Source organism: Limanda limanda, chromosome 9 (assembly GCF_963576545.1).
Source record: "Limanda limanda chromosome 9, fLimLim1.1, whole genome shotgun sequence".
Lineage (NCBI taxonomy): Eukaryota > Metazoa > Chordata > Actinopteri > Pleuronectiformes > Pleuronectidae > Limanda > Limanda limanda.
The window spans coordinates 5,680,802-5,705,122 of NC_083644.1; the positions used below are offsets into that span (position 1 = coordinate 5,680,802).

Here is a 24,321-nt window from a genome sequence, read left to right on the forward strand (position 1 = left end):
GTGACTCAAGACTGCTTGTTTGCCCCAATTTACAAAATAGAGACACACATCTCCTCAAATGCTCTCTCTCACTCTCTCTCCCTCTTTCTCTCCCTCCCTCCCTCCCTCCCTCCCTCTCTCCCTCTCTCTCTCTGATAATGACTGTTGTATTGACTCGACAGGTAGGAGGGCAAACAAAGAAGCAAACATTTACTCTCCTTTTACCTCATTTATGTATGTGTGTGTGTGTGTGTGTGTGTGTGTGTGTGTGTGTGTGTGTGTGTGTGTGTGTGTGTGTGTGTGTGTGTGTGCGTGTGTGTGCGTGTGTGTGTCCTCTTTGCCCTCCTGTCCTCTGTCTATGTGTCATCATCCTTCACAGCAGGATCCCCAGTTCCAGGAGACCTTCACTCAGTCGTCACTACCCGTGTGGAGAGGAGTAGAGTTTCCTCCCTGGAGCAGGATCGACAGCAGGCCTCCGCCTTCACAAGCTGTAGGTTCTGTATCTTTCTTTCTTCTTCTGCTGCAAATGAACGTTTTCAGATGGTGTGACCCTTGCTGTGTGTTTGCAGCAGAGACGAACGTGAGGATCCGACCATGAGGAGTGGAGCTGGCCTGTGTGTGCTGGGCCTGCTGTGCCTCCACAGCTCCGTGTTCGGGCAGGTGAGCAGAAAACCTCCGTCACAATGTGAGAGCTGAGGCTTCACTGCAGCACTGGAAGAAGTATTTTTAGAAGTAAAAGTCCTACTTTCAAGTAGTATTCAAGAACAGGGAAGTGTACTTATACATAAGATAACTACATGTGTATAAAATACTTTTACTTTTTCTGACAAGCACTTTTATATGTGCTTTCTCTTTTTCTTCACTGATTTTATTTCACTGTTCCTTTAGTATTTTCACTCGTCTGTCTGCCTTCATTTTGTGTGTTGTGTGTTGTTTCCTATAATAATCTTTCATTCTTAAATTGTGTCTTTGGTAACTGTGTTTTGAAAGATGCTATATAAATGAAAGTGTATTACTGTTATTAATATCCTTAACATTTTATTAAAATACAGTTTCAGTCAACTGCTTAGTTTCCTCCCAAATGTAAAAAAATCTGTTTCTTTTAAGTAGCATTAAAATGAGAATACTCAAGTAAATGTGAAGTATTTTAAGATTAAACTGCAATATTTGTAGTTAATTGGATTAGAAGTTCATTTCCCAGCTGCAGATTTGGATCATTGTGTAAATCTTGTCCTGGAAGTCGACTTTGACCCCTGGGCAGTGTTGTTGATTTAAGTCATTCTCAGGCAAAAAAACAAACTAAATCTATATTTTTTCTGAAATGTACCAAAGTATAAAAGAATAAAACTGCAGAATATATGAAAATAATCAAAGGGGATTTAAATACCCGAACTATGTACTTGGCAACTGTAAATTAGTGGTTTTCAATTAATAATTTAATTTAGAAAAACAGGCCTGTAGAGGTAAAACCACAGTTTCAGTTACTAAGTCATGGATAGACGTCTATGCTCGGTGATGATTCCTCCTCGTGTCCCCGTCCAGGCGCCGGAGGAGGTGCAGCCGGGCCTCCTGCTGTTCTGTGACAGCCCCGAGGTGGAGCTGGTCGTCAGCAGCGCCGTGAAGAAGTTCAACGAGAGGCTGAGCACCGGGAACAAGCTGGCTCTCTACCAGACCCTGACAGCCGTCAAGGTGCAGTGATGGAACACACACTCATGTGACCTTCTGCAGATTCTCCGTGAGATTCACACTGAACTCACTGGAGGCTGCAGGATCCTCTTCTTTTTAAAATGTCTGCTGTGGTTTCACTGAAGCTTCTACAGGGTTTGTACTCACCTGGTCGGTGTCTCACTGAAACTGGACAAACTACGTCACATACCGTTATTATGAAAACTGTAAAACTACACACACACACATACACACACACACACACACACACACATGAAGTCACAATGATCCATCAGTGCTTTCCCTTTCAAAAAACAGTCGCTACAATTCATGAAGAAATTAAAATTGAATGTGTCTTCGGGAAAATAATAATAATCATTTCTGAGTGCATATTTAATTAACTCTTCATAATGAGTGGATGTAAATCATCTTTTTACATTTGCCAGACAAATATAGTAAATAGTAAAATAAGTAAAAAAGTAAATGAGGTAATTGTGTAAAATGCAAAAATGTTTTTTAAATGTACTGATCAAAGTATATTGATGATATTATAAAGTATGTTATTGTAGAAGTTAAACAAATTTCAATGGTGAATTGATCAGCTGGTCCCTCACTGACCTGGACAGTGATGAAACCAGAGGAACTAAAGCTGTGGAATTCTGGGAAATCCAGTTTAGACTCTTGGACCCAACTGATCCAGTTTGTGTTTGTGTGTCTCCAGTCAGAGAACGACACAGGCTCCATGTACTCACTGCAGTTCACCACCAGGAGGAGCGACTGTCCGGCCGGCAGCAGCAAGCCCTGGACAGACTGCGACTATCTGTCATCTGGACACAAGGTGGCGCTGATGGGAGGGAAATACAGCTGCTGAGAAAGCACTAAGAATAAAACTAAAACTGTACTGGGAATACTGTAAAACAAAACTGCAGCTTCTCTGAGCAGTGGGACATTAAGTGGAGCAGATTATATTTAGATTATATTATATTATATCACCTACCTCTCATTTGCAGGCCTTGGTTGGTCGTTAGTTCAAGCTCTGTTGTTGTTTATAACACGGATCAAACTCCTGTTGTCCTGTTGTTCCTCCAGAATCCCACTCTGTGCAACGCCACGGTTCTGATGACGGAGACAGAAGCCGACACGCAGCAGGTGGACTGTCAGATCGGTGAGTGGGGGGGGGGACGATGTGTACATTCTGTATTCTAATAATTATATAATGTTGTGGTCATATGATGATTGAAATGAGCTGTAAATCATGTCTCTAATCTAACTGGTTGAAAGGTTAATGCATAACTACACAGGAGACCATCAATTATTATTTTATCATACATAAGGTCACCCAGTCCTAAAGGTCAATATATATATATATATATATTTAAACTTTTTATGATAAAATGTTCTTCGTGACTTCACTTTTCACATGATTCAATATGATGTTAAATAGTTTTCCATTCATGTGAGGATTCAGAACTCTAATTTCACATTTTAAGACAATCTTGATTTTTAAAGACCTTCTGAATTAAACGTTAGCTTCTCTCCATCACACCTCACTGACATTATATGTAGTAACCTAAAGTTTGTTTTAACCAAAGACCCTATTGATCGTTTATCATGTTTTACTTATTTTTTTTGATTGAGACTTTCCCATCAGCAGCAAAGGTCTTGTTTCTATAAATTTGGAGCAGCAGTGGTGACTGAGTTTGTGTGTTTGTAGCCGGTTCGTGAGCTTCCTCTGCCGTCTCCTCTTCTTCTTAATTTATGTTAATGTCTTTCTCACTTTTTCTCCATCTTGTTTCCCCTCCAGACAGTTTCATCGTTCCAGAGAAAGCTTCCTGTCTGGGCTGCCCCGAGGATATCGATGAGAACTCAGAGGACGTCAAAGCCCCCATCGCTGCCTCCATCGCTAAGTTCAACTCCATCTCCGACTCCACTCACCTGTTCAGCCTGAACAGCATCGGCCACGCCACCCGACAGGTGGGGACTGACTGGGGGATGTGAAGGGAGAGGAGGGCGGGTTCCGGGTCTTTCCGTTCTCACGACTGTGTGCATGTGTCCTTGCAGGTTATCGCAGGTTTCAGGTTCAAGCTCAGGTTCGACATGAAGAAAACCACCTGCGCCAAGGCCGAACACAAAGACCTCAACGACCTGTGTGTCCCCGACGATCAGGACGTGGTGAGTGTGTCAACAGGACAGAGACTCGTCGGGTGATCGTTTCCAGGCGTGTTGAACCCAACCCATCTGTGTGTGTTTGTGTGATTGTGTGTGCAGGAGTTCAGGAACTGTAACTCCACAGTGGATTTCGCTCCGTGGAGACATGAGCGCACAGATGCAGATCTACACTGTGAAGCAGGAGCTCTGCCTCCGATGGTGAGACACTCTTACAAAATGAAAGCCCACATAACCAAGTGTTTCTCTTGTCCTTGGAAGTGAGGGCTTCTAAGTAGTCAGGTAATATATCAGACATTAGACAAACACTAACTTTGCCAAGGTTTCCAGAAGGCTTAAAAGAAAAATACCCTCGAAACCCTTGAGATACTTTTCACAATTTCCAGGTGCTGCAACCTCGAGATCTTTTATGTTTATGTGGTAAAATGTTCCTCTAATGCCAATTTGTCAGGTTTTGAATATATAGTTCCATTCGTTTTGATTCTCTCAGATAAGATTGAGATTTAGTTGGAGGTCAAATCCCCTTCATGATTCACTTTATCATCAATATTATTATAATTTTTTCCCAATTTTACTTCCCAGCAGACCTGAAGCAACGTTAGAAATAAACTCCCTCTGACACATTTAAATCCAAGATTCACATATTTTTTTTAACATTATTTAGAATTTTCGAACTCTTGAGAAACATATTATGTAATTTAATTTAATAATAATTCAGTTAGAATAATGTGACCCCATTCAGCATGTGTAGGTGGAGCATTTAACCCGTTCATCCACAACCTGTGTTCTTCACCTCAGCTGTTCACCAGGCGTCGTCCCACCGGCTGGTCTCCACTCAGGAACATCCTGTTTGCCGAACCTTCACCTTCGCCGTCCCCGTTGCCCTGCACCGCTTCACCCAAAAAAGAATCATCTGAGGAGGACCTCACGGAAGGAGAAGTGCCCGCCGTGCCCGCCATGGCTGCAGAACCTGGGAGTGACAGCCCCTTCCACTGCCCCTCCAAACCCTGGAAGACTTTCCACCCGGAGCAACCCTCCGCCACTGAAGCCCCAAGCGAAGCGACCCTAGTGGATCCCCCCCCACAGCCAGAGGGCTTCAGTGATGCAGACCTGGTGGCATAAATATTTCAAAAATCATTTTTCAAATCACCCAACAAATCTTTGTTTTGAATGAAACCTCTTCAGGGGAGTTATGCAGATGTTTGAGCCCTGTAGCTCCTCAGGACTGAAGCCATCACAGAGGTCTTTACTGTTATCAGATAAATTGATGTGAAAGTGAGGAGGAAAACAAGAGTCAGTTTCCTGTGAGTTTATTAGAGACACATTCTGCAAGGATGATGAAATAAAACTTCGCTCTTTGTGCTAATTGAGATGTTTTTCTTCCTCTATACTCTCCTGTTTCCATAAAAACAAACAATAAATCAGCTTTTAAAATAATGTGTCCCATGACGTCCTTTAGGGATCAATCACAAGAATGCAACATGACGTGTGTTCCTGTTGAGGGACACTGGCGGCTCGGGAGGTAGAAAGTGTCGTCCACTTACCAGAAGGTCGGTGGTTTGATCCCCGGCTATAGTCTGGATCCTGAGAGTCCAAGGCTGTAGTAGTGCTGCATGAACCAGTGAGCTAATGGGCTCATGAGCTCCACCTGGATGAATCTGGGAAACTGCTTCATGAATACAGTTCATTGACCACGAGTTGAAATGCTCCACAGCTCATGTTCATGTCTCCAGGAAAATAACCAATTCCCTGAATACTTCTTTTTAGGAATCCACCCTCTAATCTTACAGATTTAAAGAGAAATCAAGAATCCTCTTCCATCTGACGCTCAATTAAACCGTACATATTTCAGTCAGGTGAAACTTGCATGAAGAAGCCTGCTGTAGAGTCAAACTGTGCACGAGCAAACACGGCCGGGTGAATGTTTAACAAATTTATTTGTACATCTTCACAGAACAATCAGACGAGCAGCCAGTCAGTCAGGGTACAAACCTTTACTCTGTGACCGGGGAGCCAAACTGAAACACAATCATATACATACGTATAAATAAAAAAACGCAGGTTATCGTGAGAATGAATTTGTCCTAGAAACTGTTCCTACAGGGAGCAAACTTAAGGCATTAATTCATCAACATCTGTATGGCTGCATAGCAGACTAAAGTAAAAAACAAGTATAGCAGGAGGAAGAATATTCATCTTTACCCAATCTCATGCAGGTATAGGCAGTGAGAAACAATACATTGCCCGTTACATTCATTCATAGTATAGGTTAAGGCTCTGACAGCATGGTATGGAAATACACTGTGTTAGTTTATAGTGCCGCAGACAGAGATGAACATGAAGCCACAGAACATTCAGTCAATGTTCCTCGTTCAAAGTGAGAAAGTGGGACGATCGAGATGAAGAATCATCAGTAATTTGGAGGATTTATCACATTGGTTCTTATAGGTAGTTTTTTTTTGTTGCAGGAGTTTTAAACCCTCAAGGTTAAATCTGTTTAAAGCCCATTCAAGGCTGGATAAGAACAAAATGAGTAACTGTTAGTTTTGATAACTTTCTGAAACGCTTCTACAGTAAAAACACACAAAAAGATACGCCGTCGTATTCACTAAATATCAGGCCACATATTCATACAAAATAACGTGAACACAAATTCATCAGAAACAGAAACATTCAGGAATAAAGACTCGTCTGACATTCATTAAAAACAACAGAGGTAATATTTACCAGATTGGATACTACATTAAATTGCACTTTTCTCTCTCTCTCTCTCGTGTTAATGTGTCCAATGTTTCGTTTTCAATCATATCATCATGTCGATCGATGGAATCAAAGGTCAGACGATGTGATTGTACTCGCAGAGACAAAGTAGTGTCTCTCTGTTAATAGTCTGTCAATGTTGTTAAAGTGACCCTGTGACCAATGGAGCAGGTTTGTTAATATGACCAGTGTTTTCACTGTGGGGGACATCAGAGTTAAATCTAGTCTAAAGAAACCCTGCACCACTTCAGCTCTGAGACCAGGAGAACTTTCAATCAATCAAACATCCTCTGAAAAGTTGTGCCACATCGCTTCAGTGCCGGAGCTCATTCACATGATTCTGAGGCTGAAGATCTCAGATCAGATTCATCACGGTTCCTCCTTCACTAGTTCAAGAAGAAGCTGCTGTTTGACTCCTGAATTTCACGACTGTGGCACCGACGACACACACGACCAGTATCAAACAAACAACCTGTACACAAACCTTTGCTTCTCACGTACATCACACAACACACACTCTCACAGAGCAGATACCGCACCCCCGCACCTGAACTCTAAACCAACACAGCTGCCGATCTGATTCATGACATTTCAAGTAAAACATTTACAACTGAAGTATGAAAACAGAAAAACAAACAAAACACGTTTCCCTTCTTTTGTGTTTGTTCCTGAAGCTTTTCTGTGGCACAGAAATAAAAACTTTTAGAGACGCCATCACTGCAACAGTTCAGTGTCATCTCACACATGGACACACACACACACACACAGACACACACACATGTTTTCACTGGGACCTGCCAATGAAGCTCTGCAACCTGTACAGACAGATAATTGATCCACACACACACACACACACACTCATACTAACCAATTAGAGGATATATGGCAAAAGAGAATACTTATAACACCACAGGTTTGTCACATAGACTGTTCCTAAAGATGGACGACATGACAGCTCCACAAAAATTAAGCCAAATTGTCTGGATCGCCTCCTGGTGGCTGGCTGCAGTACTGCTACTACACCCCACCTCTTCAATGCGAGCATATGTTGACAACAAGTCAAAACACACATCAAATTAATATTGTTTCTAACAGAGTGAAACATGATTGACACGGACAGAGGCTGACTCACGATTGGTTGAGCTCGTGTTTCGGGGGGGAACCTCACTGCTGCAGCTGCCCTTTACATTCGGGACCATTCTGGACAGTGGGAGGAAGTGGAGCTGCGTCGTCCATCTCTATAAACACTCGAGGGTTTGTCACACATGAAGCCTCCTATAGAGAAAGACTGTAGCTGCACAGACATACTTCTGAATGTTCACCCTACATGGTGGTGATGCTGCTTGGAGACATGCACACTAGGCTACTCTCACAGACTCCTTCAAAACAAAAAAGGCATTGAAAACATATTTAGTGCATACACCAACCTCCCATTTCTTTAAAAAAAAAAGGATCTAACTGATATGACTTTACGGCATGATGCAAGTCCAGCATTGACCTCCAAAGGCCTCATGTTCTCAGACCTGGTTTGGCACGTTAAGAGTGAAAATGGCAAATGAACGGCGTAGCAACAACAGCCTACGCTCAGTGGCACTGCATCTGACTCAAGGAAGAGAACATGGCCGATGAGAAATCATAGAAGTGCACGTCAGGTCTATGTTAGTGGTTAAATACATTCTAGCCATTAAATCTGCAATAATACGACATCACACACACACATCAGAACAGACCAGGACTTTGGCTTTTCAATACAATCAACGGTTGAACTGGCAAAGTGCAGACTTTCCTTTCCACTGACAAGAGCTTCATAGTATAGGGTTGATTTAGCCATGCACACACACACACACACGTGTCCTAGATACATGTGTGAGGGCGTCAGAGGCTTGTAAGGATCTTCTCTTCCTTCTGAGGAAACCACACAGCTTCCAACAGGTTCTCAACACAGGAACTGTCTGTGCAACTTTTTTTAAATCATCTCAAATCATCTCCAGAGAGCAGCCTTTTCCCAGCTGTGATCCTGCCTCTGTGTTAATTGTGTTAATCTCTTATTTTTTACTTTAAAATACTTTCTCAGTTGTCTTGCTGTAAAACATTGTGATGTAAAGTCAGGGGCATGAACACACATTAATTTAATGAAATGTGAGTGAACTCTGCTCAACTCTGCCTCCATGTGTTTATGGATTTTCAGTTGGCAAGACTTTGTTTACATTACCAGAATGTAGCTGGAACCAAATTCATTGAAGGGAGGACAGTCCTGTGTCGCTCTTCAAATTCATTCAAAACCTTTTCCCAACATGCTGCTTCACTTGACAGACATTCTAACAACTTCACTGTGACTTTAACACTTTCAAAAACCCACATGATCAAATGCTTCTGTTTGAAACAAATATATAAAAAGAGAATTGGCTTTCACAGTATCTGTCCAGAGGAGGTGGGGCTCAAATACAGCCAGGGCTTCAGGCTCAGAGGAACGTTGTCCATTGACAAGTTCAAATGCACTTTGTCCATGAGTCAACATTTCAAAGAAATTCTAATGGGGGACGTGATGAAGATCATCAATAGAAATACAGTACAAATAAAACCCCGATGAAGGTCAAATCTAGCATTTCCTACAACCTGCCATGCTTCATGTTAACAGTGCTGCTGCTGTTTGCTGCCTACAACTTGCTCAGGCAGATTTTACAGGAGATGAACGATGTGCAGTGTCGTAGAATGTTGTGCTGTGACGCCAAGGCATTTTATCAACAGGAAGACGTGACCCTGGTTCCCTGCTCGCTGACATTCAAACAGCCAAAGGCGTAGAAAACATGTCCCATTATCCACAAAAATGGGAGAGTGGCACTTTTGCTCTTCTCATTTCAAATTCCAATACAACTTAATGTTTAGATTTCATAACGGGGCTGCAAACAAGCCAAAATGACTCAAATTGGGTGTCTGTCACCGTCAAATGAGATGAACTTGAAAGTGAGCGAACCAAAAAGAGAAGATTAGAAGTCTTCGTTTACGAATGAGTTGAGAAAAACCGGGGGAAGCCGTTGCAGCTGCAGTAAAAAGAAAACTCCTAATACATTTACACAAACAATGATGTGTGGAGAGTGGAGTCAGGGATTTTCCTGTGTAGAAACTGAAAGAGACTAGATACATAAATAAATGTCAAAAGGTCATAATAAATCTGTATATTATTCTGGTAGTTCTAGGTGCTGTTTTTTTGATGGAGAGGCATCATCAACCTGAAGTTTCTGCAGGAGTTTAAAAGCGACTTTTCCCATGAGTAGAGTGCTGCTTCTTTGATGGGAGACTGCAAAGCTGCAGGGAAGTTTCTGAGCTCTGCAGATTCCTCAGAAGGTGGAAGACTGTACAAGTGGTAGTCTTGCACGTGTAATCCTGCACGTGTCAGATCATTTCGACAGTTCCTTGTGCCCACTGCCTCCTCAGCAGTGCTAAGACTAAAAAGGGTTTCCCAAGCACCTCCTGTCTACGGTGGAGCCACGGTGCAGCGTCGAAAGTGCAGCAAGTGGCTACATTTAGAATTCAGCACAAACGTCGTCTTTATGCTGTTTTGTCCAGTTTGTGTTTCCTCCAGAAGAAGCTGAGTAAGAGGTAACGTTTCCTTAGGACCCAAGTCTGATCGTGTTGGGCAAGAAAACAAAGGAAGCCTAGTAGCCATGGACACAAGCATCAACCAGGACGGACATATCTTCACCAGGCAGGACGGGAAGGAAACTCGCTTCCAGGGAGAGAGCATCATCACATGATTATGCCAAGAAAGAAACCCTGTTAAAAATGAACCGAAATGGAACTGTCCTTGTCAGTGAGCTGTTGGTAATGTGCGCTGTAACAGAACTGAAGCTCCTGTGACACGAGGAGATCAGTTTAGTGCATGCTGTCTAATGGTGTGGAATATCCAGTCCATCTTCGTGGTCCAGCCTCCGTGGTGAGCATCATTCATCTGTTTCATAAAGTAGTCCAAGGCCTCCTGTACACAACATGAACAAAAGTAGGTGACATCAATTTGGCTTCAGAAAGACAATTTAAAGACGATATAAAGAAGAGAAGCCTCACACACCTGCTCACTCTTCTCCAGAGCCAGAGTCTTTCTGATGTAGGCGATGTCGTCGAACGACTGCAGCTCGGGCATGCCGGAGCCCAGCATCATGGAGAACAGGTTGATGAAGAGGTTAGCGTGCTGCCGGATGGCCAGGTAGGCTTTATAACACATCTCCTGGAACCTAGAAGCACAGAGGAGGGGAAATGTGAGGAAGACAAAGTAGTTAGCAAACGTTTTTATTCCATACTAGTTAGTGAGCTATGCAGTGGAGTCCCCACAACATCAACTGGATAAGACAAGTGAGAATTTCTGTTTCACTTCCGGTCTGACGCCATCCAAAGCTGTGATGGTTTCCATAAACAGCGACAGCCTGCTGGTTCACAACTTATCGGCCCTCTCTTACTTCAGATTTGATATTTTTGAGACCAATTGGGATCTTGCTGGCTCAAACACGTCACATGAGTAGATTGTGTTGAAATTAAAGCAAGCTTAAATGATGTCATGTGACAAATGCAGTTTGCATGTTACAAATTGTGCTCGCACGACAGGAAGGATTGTTGGTCGGTTCCTGTTTTTTACGTAAGCACTGACGCAAAAGTATTCCACAGAATTATGACAGAGATTATTGAGGCTGAGTCATGATTTACATCTGGTTCATGAGATGAAAACTTGAGTCTTCCTAACCTCTCAAACTCTTTGGTCTTCGTGCACTCCTGGGATCCCTTGGTGATGACGAGGAGAAAGTCCTGAGTCAGAACGAAGGGCACTCGCTCTCTCTTGTAGCCAAATTTCTTCTTCTTGTGATCCAGGAAATGACCAAAATCTATATGAAACAGCTGAAGGAGAGCAGAACATAGTAATGAATACAGTAGTCAATAATCAGTGATGAGTAAATTCATATTAAGAGGGAAACACAAGGCACTGGGACTTATCACCAACAACAAACAGTACAGGACAAAAGAAAAAACGAATAATCTAAACATAAACCAAAAACCAAAAACCAAAGAAGCTTCCTATATTCATTACATTTAAAATGGTATCATGGTGGATCAGAATTTAAAATAATTATTTAAAAATTGTATCAAAACTATATTCTATGTTGCCTCGCTCTTCTCTACTCTAAACTACATGTGTCACAATAAAATAACCACACTACTGACAGATTTGACTTTAATGAGTCCACTGACAATTTCAACTGACTGAAACTGAAATACAAAAAAAGACAAAGAAGGCAGGAATATTATTAGCATTTGTGGAACCATTGAAAAGTGAAAACTTCCTTGATATTCAAAAACAGATTTTAAAGACGAATGAGCGACACAAGGAAGGAGCAGAGTTATGGGCACATAACATGTAGGTGACAGGCTAAATGAAAGGGGTATTTGTGTGTAAATGATGTGGTGTGTGTGTGTGTGTGTGTGTGTGTGTGTGTGTGTGTGTGTGTGTGTGTGTGTGTGTGTGTGTGTGTGTGTGTTACCTGTCCATCATCTTTAACCATAATGTTGCTGTTGTGCCTGTCTCCTATCCCAAGGATAAATGTGGCTACGCAGTAGCCTGCACAGGACCTGGTAAACAGATCCACAGCCAAGTCATACCTACACACACACACACACACACACACACACACAAGAAAAAAAATAAGTACAGGGTTTAGTAAATTATCTGTGATTCTAATGATCCATGAATTCCACTTTTAGACATTCTGCAGACACTTTATTCTAATTAACGGCTTCATTCTATCTAATGATGCAGAGAGGATGTGAAAATGATATCAGGAGAAAAGGAGCCTCACATTTCTCCCTTGTTCTTGTCCTTAAGCCACTGGTGCAGAGTGTTGGAGTTGAACTGCAGGGCTCCCTTCAAGCCTCCTTTACACTGGATCTGCATGATGGTGTGGGAGCTCCGCACCACCTCGATGAGACCCACGCAGTCTCCCAGGGACAGACAGCCATAGGGGAGCATCCTACACACACACACACACAAAGAGCAGAGAATCTTAGCACTGTGCCCGGGTGAAGGAGAGAAGAAAGAAACTGAAAGGTAGAGAAGTCAGATAAAGACTGAGATGATCATACCGTAGGTCCAGTCCCTGATTCTGCCAAATGTTCTCCATGATTTTAATAATCTGCAACGTCAGCATATCCTGTCGCAAGTCTACAACATAAACACAGTTGCAATTATTATTATTATTATTATTATTAAACATTACTATTAGACACACAGACACACACACACACACACACAAATGCAATACAAATACACTTCCCTTACCTTGTTTTCTTATACCAGACTTAAACCATGTTTTCAAAGCAAGTTTCACATATTCCTCAGTATTTAGGTTTATCATTAAAGGAAACCGCCACAATTTATTTTGTACTTTGGGTGCGTGTAAGTGTGTGTGTGTGTGTGTGTGTGTGTGTGTGTGTTTTACCATCTCCATTTTTGAAGATGATCTCATTGTTCTGAAAGAGGAGCTCGGACATGATGTCAGGATTCTCCCAGTTCAGCCACAGTGGCCTCTTTGCTGATGACATTATCCTGCATTCATCTAACCTGTGGACAAAGTAAATCAAGTTATTAAACACTGTAAATGTTTCACAACTATCAAACACAAGCACACAGTCACAAAAACTCTTCCACTCTTGTGTCTGACCTCAGGTTTCCCAGTTGGTGCGCAGGGTTTAGAGGAGAGGTGTAGTTCTGGAGCGCGTCCATGTAGTCCGGCCTCTTCATCTGGTCCACGAGAAACCGCATCTGGACCTGCACAGGAGAACAGAACAAAGATGTGTCTTTATACACACACACACACAAATACACAGGCAAAAACAAAGAAATCGTCTAAAAATGAAAAGTACTGTACCTTCTGCGTCTCATCCTTCTTCTCCTGTTTGAGGATGTCGGTGAGGTTAATGAGCTTCTCCATGGCCTCCACCTGCCTGCTCAGGTGTTTGAGGTACATGCCACAGGCCCGGCAGTAAGCCTCTAGCAGCAGCCCGAACCGCTGGCTCACCGTCTTATTGTGCATTTCCGACCTGTGAACACGACACAAACACCAGTGAGGGGGATGGCGGCAGGATCACTTTCCAGTTCTGTGAGAACAGCATTGTATATAAAACAGATTGTATCGAGATAAAAAAGGAATCTATATGGTGACTCACTTGAGATGCCAGAAGAAGAAATGTCCGATCCTCTGATTGGTCAGGGCCTTTTTGAGGAGGAAGCGGGCCAGAGGATTCTCGAGGTATTGCTCATATTTTAAGACCTAGAAGAGGAGGTGAGAGAGGATGGGAAGAACAAGAGGTGATGCAAAGGTGAGATTCAGATGAGTCACTGTGTCTCTAACACACAGGACAAACAGAAGCTGCTGGAGAAACGTACTCCACAGCCTGTTAGTCTCTGAAAGTTCTCTCTTCTTATCAGTTCCTTGACATCAATAACCCAGGCTCTCTGTTGGACCCACCTGTACAAGCTGGATCAAGTACTGAGACAGTTTGTCATCGCTCAGGTATTTGTCGAGGCAGCGAACAGCAAAGTGTCGGACCATGGGGTCTGGATAGTTGCAGTCCAGCAGCTCCATGGTCTGTTCAGGACGGATGGATGGCCACTCCTTTAACAGACAGTACATCTGGGGAATATGCAAACCGAGAAATATGAATTAATGCTCATATATATAGACATTTTATCAACAAAAAGGCAAGGACACAAAGCACAGACAATTTCATGTTATTTTTTGATTGTGCATGCTACAGCTAAGAAGCTAAAATAACGGTGAATGGTTAAATATCCCAAGAAAACAATCACATGAATTGGCCGAGCATTACCTGTGCTACTTCATCCCGGGAGTTCCATTTGACAGCGAGGAGGATCTTGGGAAGGATCTCAGGGATGTTCATGCAGTAGTGCCTAGTATAGCAAACCAAGAGGGATAGTTAATTTAAATGTCTCAGCTGTCAACACAAAAGAATAAAGATTTCATAGACAGGTCACAGCACTCTACATGTTGCTGGGAGGTCACCTGTGTCTCCAGAGGAAGTCTTTCTCCTGCTCAGTGATTTCTGACAGAGGGTCTCTGTTGCTCAGCTGCCTCAGCTGCTCCGTGTCGCTGTCTGTCAGGGCGTGATCCCTGGCCACACGATTATTCTGAAACACAAGGAAAATCCAGGAACAATACATTATTTTATTATCATGCCAAAAAGCACCTTTTACCTTATCTTAGCTGTATTTATGCATTTTAACCTCTTATCTGTGTACAAATGTGGCTGCAGAATAATTTGTATCCTACTTCTGAATCGTTGATATCATTAGAGATTGTTTTTGTGAAGAAATTCTGTATATTTTCAACACTCACTACAGATCCAATAACACCTACCAGTAATTACATGTGGTGTCGTACACAACACACATATCTGTTCCAATCACCCACACAACACTATCACAGCTAACTTGGCAGATTGTCACATCCAGACTATCCAGCTACAACTCACACGAGGGCCTAATTAATCCACATCAAAATATCTCACGCCACAACAGAAGACTTTTGAAAGATGAAACATCGTCATTAATAATTTACCTGGTCTTTGTGGTGGACACTATATAAACAAAAGTGTGTATTTGAGATCGGTTACTTGATAAATGAATCAACTCTCATGAAACTGTATACCTTCAAACAGCAGGGGGAAACCACAGGGGCTCTGACTCCCCTATTATACAGATGAGGTGTGTATATTTAAACACATGCTCAAGTACATTTTTAACTCTTTAATATTGTGTTGATGCACCTTTCCATCCTACAAGTTATGGGGTGTAAAGCAGGTTATAATTACCTGTCCAGAGTGGTTGTAGTTAAATCCCAGCTCCCTGGAGATGGTCCAGTTTGCGTGATCCTCCACTGCGTTCATATCTGGGTATTTGACTGGACTACTGAAGTGGTCAAACTCCAGCTCTAAACATGGCGTTTCCTGGACAACAGTGATTAAAAGTTATTATTTTGTTGTGTAAATTATGGTATCTCATAAAACATTCAAATTCATGGAAACAGGGAAGACTGTTAAAGTTTAATGCCTTGTTCACGCAGCGCAATTTTCAGCCCAATTTTACCATACGCCAACAAAAGACCCACATCAGGGTCAAATCAGCATTTGATTGGCCGTCACAAATCATTATGTGTGAACTCTAATTTCCAACTATTTAAATATCAAGACAAATCAGCGACCACTACAGCCGGAGATCACAAGACAGAAAGTCGTGTAGTCAGAACGAGAACATTTAGAGATCTAGGGCATGAAAACATTTACTTTTCATGTACTTTTGCTGAAATGTAAGACCTTATTGGGGTTAGATCCAGTGACTCCGATGGGGTTGAGGAGGTCTTCAAGGCCATGAGGGACAGGCCAGAGGTTCAGAGCCATTTTGTTGGCCACCAGAGTATGAGTGTAGTCAAACAAGTTGACATTTCCCCACGCTAATGGACAATGCTCCTGAAGAGAGACAGAGAGAGATGTCGAGTAAGACTGTCAGATTATTACGGGAATTAGTTTCAATGTGAGAATCTCATGGGGGAAACAAAACAGACAAAAGCGCAGATTGTGAATAACTTTTAGCCAAAAATGCATTTTACATTCATGTATTCTCTCTGTGAAGTATGAAGAGATCTCATCTGAGTTTCTTTATTCTAATGCACTGACTCAGAAAAGTCCTTTTCAATTAAAACAGAACAATACAGAAAAATGAAACAGCCAGTTTTTTCATGTGAATGCTTCTGACCTGGACAATCTCCAAAATCAATATTCTCATTTTACCTGCCTGTGCTATTTCTGCCTAATCTCAGATATGAATTATATCAAACAATTTCGACTGTACCGCTCTAAACTAAACTCTATCAGCTTTCTCAAACAGTGGGGGGATTGTTTAGGCTAACATCTTGATCTTCAGTGTGAGTCTTCAACAAGTGGCATCAATGGAACGAGGTGACGAAGTGCAGCATAGTAAGCTGGACAGGGTTACATGCAGGCAGCCAGTCAAAATGCACCTATTTATAGTAAGTGCTGGAACAAAAGGCGGCTGCAGAGAAGTGTTTATCTTTAATTCAGGTTGCGAACGAAGGAGCGGCCGCTAACCCGACCTCAACCTATCGTGGCGCAGCAGGGAACTGGACTCGGCCCAGGTGTGTGTTACAATATCCATGTCTGGCATTCATTGATACACTCACACAAAGACAGACACACACCTTTCCAACAGCTTTTCCACTAGAGAGAGACGGGGAAAAAAATCGATGGCAGTGGGTGTGTGTTACAAGTCTCAGGCCAACATTTTTACACTACATGGTTTCTAAACTCCGGAGTAAAATGTGCAGACACACGTTCTGTTCACCGTCAGTTTGAGTAGGTGTCTAGAATATATGAATATTATGCTGATGATTAGTGAACAGCACAAATCATTTCTGGGTGATATCAAAAAGGTATAACCATTTATAAGTATTAAGGTCAATGTAGTCGTTTGTTAACTTCACAGCTCCAAAGTTTGAGATTAAAACAATTAGCTCCTTTCACGGCATGTCCTCGATGTGGGTAACAGAAGGGAGACATAATCCAACATGAATGGAAATCTGATGATTGTGTTTCTGGTGAGGTTCAATGCCAGCACAGCAGCCACGGCTGATTAGTAATTAAACAGAGCCACAGACGATACCACAGCTCTCATTCACCTTGGACACATACACTCAGACAGGCGGACACACGGAGACGGGTCGGACCATGTGCCAACAAACAGCATATGCTTACACGCAGGAGGCACCTATAGATATAAGTCACTCCGATACGGGTTAGCATGACATGTTGTGACACATGGAGGTCATCTTCCTTTTGCTATCTTTGGGTCGGAAAACAACTGTGGCACCATATTGTATTTGTTTGATGCCATATATGTTTCCTTCCTTTAATGTTAAAATGTACGTTAAACCAGTCAAACTGCATCAACTATCAATAGTAACATGTGGAAGGAGTTTGATTGGAAGATGAAGACTAGGTTCTTTAAGACGCCCTCCGTGGTCTCTAAATTTGCAGATAATCCAGCGGCAATATACTGCTGGAGACGATGTGGAATGGTTGGCGACCACTCACACATATTTTGGGATTGCCCAATGATGCTTCCTTTCTGGAAGGGGATAAAGAGCGAGATAGATAAAGTTTTGGGAATTAATATACTATTCACCCCAAGTCAGTTTCTTTTCGATCTAACTCCTGAAGGCATGTACACAAGAGACCAAGAACACTTGTTACATATACTCTTGATGACTGCTAGGAAAATGGTGACAATAAAATGGTTGAATCCACAGCCACCTACAGTGGCACAGTGGAAACAGAAGCTGACGGAGGTGTATGGAATGGAGGCTTTAACTGCTCAATTACAATAAAGGTCTGATATTTTTGTGAGGAGGTGGCTTCCTATTGCAGGATACCTCTCTAACTGAGGGGAATCCTGTGGTACGATGGAATGTCTTAACTGTCCATTTATTTATTTATTTACTTATTATTTTTCACTAATCAGTCTGTCATATATAATTTGTGATGTTGTCAAGGAATGTTTGTGTTTCTCTTCAATAAAGTTCAAAAAAAACAAAACTGCATTAACTATGAGCTGTGTGTTGCACTGTGGAGTGGTCGACCTCCCTGCCTCATGTCCTACCTCCTTCGCTCCCTTCCGGCCCTTGACGGAGCAGATGGAGAGGCAGAGTCTGGCAGCTCGGGGGATGTCTGGGATATACATATCGTATGTGAGCCACTCGTTCCACCTGCAGAGTAAGAATGAGGGACATAATAAGACAATTAACAAGACCTGAAAAAAAAACAATGTCACGTTTAAACTGCAGCTGAAGCTTCTATTACGACAAACAGAAATAAGAGTTCTGATGCTTCCTGACAGAAGACTTTGAGCTGAGTTGATCCAGTGGAACAGAAAGACACTGAACACCACACTGGTTTCAACCCGAACACTGTTATCAGGTATTCGTGCAGACAGCGTCTCTGTTAAATGAGGCTCAACAGTAATATAATACAGCAGCTTAGTGTTACTAGGAAGAACTAAACTGTTAACGTCCCCTACTGCCTCTCACTGCAAGCTAATTTGCTTTGTAGATTGTGTAAATGAGTGATTTCAGTGAAAGTGAATTATAGAAGAATTTGTTTTAGTTATTGGATGAAGTAACTGATTTATCACATTTTAATTTAGCTCAATCAAAAATGTCACTGTCTGATTTTATTAACATCTCTCACAACATATGTTTAAACACGTTGCACCTATGTTCAGTAGAGCATGTTATTATGCTGATGAAGAGGATGAAGAGGGCTGAAGGAGGGGATAACCTGAAGCTGGTGTATTACCTGGGGTTGGAGCAGGGAACTCTCTGTGTGTTGACGTTGTCACACATCTGTTCACCTCCATGGTAAATGCCGGTTCTGACATAAATCTACAAGAACAGACCAAAATGAGTATTTGAAGAAAGAAAGAAAGAAACACCTTAAATCTTTGACCCTGTGGATCAAATTAAACTACACGGTCATTACACTACATTTACAAATAAGATTCAAAACAACAACAAAATGATTTCTCTCAGTAAGAGTCACATGTTTACATGAGACTCGGACAATGACTGTTTGTTTGCACAGGATGTGATGGTGTTGGAGGGTGGGAACACGATTCAAAACTGGAAAAACAAATGTTCCTTTTCTTATTTTGTTCATCTGTAAAAAATACAGTTAATACAAATGAACGTTTGTATTTTGTCCTACCAGTGAGCACAGCATTTCCTGAAGTGTTAGTGTAGAGTAATGGAGTATTGCTAATAGGATTATTTAATTTGACTGATTAACACAAACAGTGGTTTATTCTCTCTCAGCGCTGGACATCCCCACCTTGTCTATGTCCCGGATGTTGACATTAACATATGTGGCACAGAGGATTCGTATTCTCAGCGTCCCGTTGATGGTCCACAGCGACTTGGCCGCTCCCTCGCCGTTCATATAGGAGGTTGCCGTGGAGATGCGTCGAGAGTATGACGGCATGACGAAGTTGTCCGTTGGCAACTGGCTGTAAAGGCTGTCCTTTGCCATGAGCATCAGGTTAGGCAACCTGCCCAGCATGATGCAACTGCGGATATACTAGAGGGGGGAGGGAAGGAGAGAGGGAACGAAACAGAGGCGGATAGTTAGAAGGAAAGTCTACACAGAGCTGGTTAAGTTACACCGTGCGTAAGTGTGGCCGGTGATGTCAGTTGGTCACTTTCCAGCAGCTGACTGGAGAGGGAACAATGAGCGTCACTGTGCACTACCTCTGCTTTGATCCTGGCCCAGAGGGAATGGCCCCTGGCTCGCAGCATGTGCTCACGACGCTGGGCCAGGAGGAAATGGCTCCAGTGTCTTAACTGAGAGACAGTGGAGCCCGTTGGACATATCTGAGCTGGTATCTGGTTTCTTACATGTTGTAAATGGCTGTAGTGGCTGATCATTTTTCTCTTTGAGCCATTCTAGTAGGTCTGAATATCTTCTGCAGTTAGTGTGAACCAGTAAACGTTCACAGATTCTCAGACAGAAACAGTCAAACGACCTGAGCTTCCTTCATACTGTTCTTCAAATAACTCTACACCTAAATCATAAAGAAACTAGAAGAGCATATATCAGGCACCTTAAATTCAATCAAGCTCACCCTCACAGATATCAGCCCTCACAATATGTCTGATATGTTTTTTTTTTTAAATCAAGATCCATGAATTATCCCCTGGGAAAATTACTGAAAAGAAAAAAACCTTTCTTGCAATGTTTGTGTTTTTAAATTTAAATTCCAATGTGATGCGTGTCTCTTACCTTATACTGACTGATGGGGTACTTCTCCAGTAGGTACTCATCACAGCCACACACCTTGAGGATGTATTTGCCCTGGTATTCCTGAACACACATCTTTAACTGCTCCGGCGACAGCAGCATGCTGCGGGTCTTCTTACGAATAGCCTCTGCAATCACCTGAGGGACACAGACACAAGAAGATGGTCAGGCATCTTGCACCGTGTTCACAGGGGATTCTTCTTCTTCTTCTCGGTTTGAACATACAAATTGAATGTAGACAATACAAACATTTCATGTCCCACCTGCTCAGGCACGCAGTCGTGGTTGATCTTCAGTGTGTACTTTTGTTTGTCATTGTTCGGCGAAACAATCACCCAGATCACAACAATAATCTGACCTAGAAAAAGAGAAAGACAAGAAGACTGAGCGACAATTGATACATTATTTAGCAAAAATGAGATACAACAAGTCACCATTAATGATTCTGAGCAGAGAGGATATGTATTGGGTACTGTGATTCTTTTCTGTGCACTGTTTCAGGATAAAAGCATCACACAATGGAAATAATAATGAGCACTTAAATCAATTAATTGATTGAAAAGCTCATTACTATAGTTCCTATCCATTGGAAAGGTTGGCTAGTAGTGATTAAATATTTATGGGAAGCTGAAATGTTCCCTTATTGCTCTGTGTTTTCCTCCTTTCTAGGGTTTAACTGACGAACAAAAATTCAAAGACTTTCTATTTCACAATATTCTTATTTCTTTCTTTAAAAACATCCTATGACATTGGTCTCCCCATTGAAAAACACGCCGTCACCTACCTTTGTCCAGTTTGCTATGGATGTGCTTTGGAAGTTCCTGTGTGGATTCGATGTTGGGGGGGTAAACGTACAGGGCTCGACTGTGATGCCCGCTGGCGTCTCTGAGCTCCACCGAGTCTTTACAAACATTCAGGATGTTTCTCCTGAAGTCCTGAACCTCCGGGTCTTTCACAAGGTCAAACTCGCACACAGGCATACCGATGGCAAAACCTGACAGAGGAGAAGGCGGTTAGTGGGCTTTTTGTTCTTCATGAGAATTGTGGCTTGTGTTATACGGGTGTGTTAGTGCAAGTCTAAAGGCAAGTAGATTGTGTTTTGATCAAACTAATAAAACAAAGGGGAACCATGGCTACAACACAAACAGTGTGATCGGAGGAGAAGAACATCTCACCGATCTCTCTGTTGAGGATCTTTTCCTCTCTGTTGCCAACTGGTTCAATGACCTTGAGGAAGGGCTGGAAGAGTCGGAGGTCGCACAACCTCCGAGTCTCATCATAGAACTCCTCCCGCTCCGCTTCCTGCCGGCAGGGGAAACGAATAAGCAGAAGCTGTGTTTAATATTCCACTTTCTGTTTCTCATGAAATGGTGAACGGACATGAAGAGCTGAGAGTCTGCCTGCAGCTGCAGAATAGGTGATTTAGAGAAGTGGGAATTGTGTGTTTTCCCAGCACAGATAAGTATTTCTTAAAGCTCTTGAATCAGAACAAAGAACAGACAGAGTTTCTATGTGATTTTCACCACAGAGGAACATGTTGGCTGTATTCAAAGCTCAGTTTCTTTGTCTGAGGATGTGCCATCAGACTTTCAATAATACATTTCCATTACTTATAGATGCAAAGCTCTTCCCACCAAATATTGAAACTTGAAAACCTCATACCTGTGTAACACTGACAAAGATGTAGGATGTCTCCTCCTGCAGGAGGTGGTGGAGGGGATATTTCCTGGCTTCCTTGAACAGCTCATGTTTGATGGTGATGAGCGTGGCCTCGCGGAGACACTCCAGAGTCAGGATCATCCCGTTGGGCAGCAGACAGTCCACCAGGATCCTGCAGACATATCCACCATTATTCAAGTTTCAAAACTGTAAGAATTTTGTGTATTTGTACACAATAACACAGTGAACAGTGTAACACACCTTGGAGGCATCAAGTGGATGCCCCATAGCTCCCCTGAGGATGGCCTGGGAGGCATCTTCTTCTCACTCCTGGCTCAGTCACACAGTTAAACTGCAGAGCAAAACCTGAAAGATAAAAACAAAATAAAGTAAGTTCTGTCCCTCACAACGTAAAACACAGACGGAGAGTTGTGTTATCTTAAACCCCCAATTAGAGATTCATTAAATAGAGATTGCATGATGCTCAGAGTAAGAATGTTGCAGGATTAACCAACTGACACACAAATTACTAAAAAACGGATGAAGTGGAACACTGACTCAGTGGGGGTGACCACACAGACATGGAAGGAATGTCTTGAACCCAAAAATACAATTAGGCTGCACCAGACTCTACACACTCACAGTCCAGTAAACGTTCTCATTAAGATCCACGAATGAATCTATGAAAAATCTATGAGAATGTAGAAGAATCTTGTTCAATAAAGTGAAAGAAAAGTCTTGGATCCGCACCAAAATGAAAAGGGTTCTTCTTTGGACCAAACCGTGGCAAATCTCATGGTAAATAGTTTAAATAGTTTTTAGAGAATCATGCTAAAAAACAAACAGAAACAGACAGTAGTGAAAACATAACCTCCTTGGCTGGGGAGAAAATACCAAGATGAGAGGAACCCTGTTTCTGTAGCACCAGTTAACAAACACAAAGATAAATGCCTTCCATGAGCCATTTCTCCCTCTGATGCTGACTAATCCTTGTGTTTAGATCTTCATACCCAATCTGAGAGAGTCAGTCTCGTGCTCAGTTGGGTTTCTTCTCTGAACACTACTTGGCTTGACACTTGACACTTGACACTAAACACCAGGACAAAAGAAGTCACTGTGGGAATTCAGCCAGGTCAAGTGCTAAACTGATAATCACCCTGAGATCAATTCCAACAGAGGTGCTTCATCACAAGTCATTGAGCTCATCCTCTCACAATCCTGTACCTTTACTTTACCAATAGTTATTATGGTTAATTGTGATACCTCCACAATAAGCCAGTCAGACCTGAGTTCAGCCCTGAGAGATTTTCCATTTCTCTGAATCATGACACACATTTTTTGTCACTAAAGCAAAATGAATGAATTGAATCAAATGAACTCGGTGCAGCTTTTGGCAAATAAAAGGAAGGTTAGATATATCAAACAGCAGCCCTTTCAGATGCACTTAGATTAGCTACATGAATGGAAAAAGGAAGAGGGTTTGAAAGGGTCCTCCTGACCTTTGTGGAGAAGTTGGATGTCACTTTGCAAACTGATATTGTGTCAGTGCAGCTGCTAAGCACGTAAAGAGTAATATGATTTCTATTGGCAGAGCGCAGGAATGCTCTCATTGGTATTCTGTGTAACACATGCCTAAAAAGAAGGGAGCTCAACGGGAGGAGCCATCGATTTTTAGGGTATTAAAAGCAGGTTGTAACAAAGTTTTATCAATGGAGGACAGACATTGTTGTGGAGATGAATAAAAGTCTTGCTAAAGATTTGGTTCTCATCAGCCTACAGTGGTTTTTGAAGAAGATGATACTATCAATGTGTTTTAACATTCATAAAAACAGATGGTTATTGACAACAAATGTTTCATTTTGTGACGTTCTTTACACAAATACAAAACCAAAACAGGTCGATTGTGATACCTATCTTATGAAAACATTCCATCTGAGGTTATTTTGATGTTTATGTTAAGTGTTGCACACCGAGCAAACCGAAATAAATCAAATGTTGACGACACACTCAGCTAATTATTGTCAGTAATAGACCAACATGGCTTTTTAAAGTTGATGTCAGACAACAACAATAGAGATGTTCCTATACCACGTCTGTAATTATATTAATCTCACTCACATAAAACCATAATCTTTTTACAGATGTCCAGGCTATCATTGGCAAGTACTG

At 42.1% G+C, this 24,321-nt stretch overlaps 2 protein-coding genes across 3 annotated transcripts; one reads left to right on the top strand and one right to left on the bottom strand.

Annotated features, from left to right (window-relative positions):
* Window positions 1-348: 348 nt before the first annotated feature.
* Window positions 349-5,247, top strand: kng1 (kininogen 1). 2 transcript variants are annotated; one of them, XM_061077478.1, is made up of 9 exons: window positions 349-469; window positions 549-639; window positions 1,522-1,668; window positions 2,366-2,482; window positions 2,734-2,809; window positions 3,449-3,618; window positions 3,706-3,816; window positions 3,913-4,011; window positions 4,609-5,247. In XM_061077478.1, the coding sequence occupies exons 2-9, from the start codon at window positions 574-576 to the stop codon at window positions 4,930-4,932; spliced, it is 1,110 nt and encodes a 369-aa protein (XP_060933461.1). In that variant the 5' UTR covers window positions 349-469; window positions 549-573; the 3' UTR covers window positions 4,933-5,247. The 2 variants fall into 2 exon arrangements, with proteins under 2 accessions (XP_060933461.1, XP_060933462.1); XM_061077479.1 differs by having other exon boundaries at window positions 552-639.
* A 1,466-nt stretch (window positions 5,248-6,713) lies between these two features.
* Window positions 6,714-22,470, bottom strand: LOC133010933 (phosphatidylinositol 4,5-bisphosphate 3-kinase catalytic subunit alpha isoform-like). The gene is made up of 24 exons (XM_061078598.1): window positions 22,414-22,470; window positions 22,156-22,324; window positions 21,669-21,795; window positions 21,278-21,487; window positions 20,757-20,851; window positions 20,476-20,631; window positions 19,528-19,773; window positions 18,997-19,082; window positions 18,302-18,407; window positions 15,943-16,095; window positions 15,442-15,576; window positions 14,634-14,758; window positions 14,440-14,521; window positions 14,079-14,243; window positions 13,777-13,880; window positions 13,479-13,650; window positions 13,272-13,378; window positions 13,050-13,171; window positions 12,694-12,772; window positions 12,411-12,581; window positions 12,096-12,213; window positions 11,303-11,454; window positions 10,637-10,799; window positions 6,714-10,546 (listed from the first exon to the last, which is right to left on the bottom strand). Exons 1-24 carry the CDS (start codon window positions 22,467-22,469, stop codon window positions 10,439-10,441), a joined length of 3,207 nt encoding a protein of 1,068 aa, XP_060934581.1. The 5' UTR covers window position 22,470; the 3' UTR covers window positions 6,714-10,438.
* Between the last annotated feature and the right edge of the window lie 1,851 nt (window positions 22,471-24,321).

What these genes read in the sequence shown, in the direction of transcription:
- kng1 (XM_061077478.1), top strand. Translation starts at nt 574, where the DNA reads ATGAGGAGTGGAGCTGGCCTGTGTGTGCTGGGCCTGCTGTGCCTCCAC. An exon ending in ACAGCTCCGTGTTCGGGCAG is followed by an intron (nt 640 to 1,521) that starts GTGAGCAGAAAA and finishes GTCCCCGTCCAG; the next exon opens with GCGCCGGAGGAGGTGCAGCC. An exon ending in ATCTGTCATCTGGACACAAG is followed by an intron (nt 2,483 to 2,733) that starts GTGGCGCTGATG and finishes TTGTTCCTCCAG; the next exon opens with AATCCCACTCTGTGCAACGC.
- LOC133010933 (XM_061078598.1), bottom strand. Translation starts at nt 22,469, where the DNA reads ATGCCTCCCAGGCCATCCTCAGGGGAGCTATGGGGCATCCACTTGATG. An exon ending in ACGACTGCGTGCCTGAGCAG is followed by an intron (nt 20,632 to 20,756) that starts GTGGGACATGAA and finishes TGTGTCCCTCAG; the next exon opens with GTGATTGCAGAGGCTATTCG. An exon ending in ACTACAACCACTCTGGACAG is followed by an intron (nt 14,759 to 15,441) that starts GTAATTATAACC and finishes CTTGTGTTTCAG; the next exon opens with AATAATCGTGTGGCCAGGGA.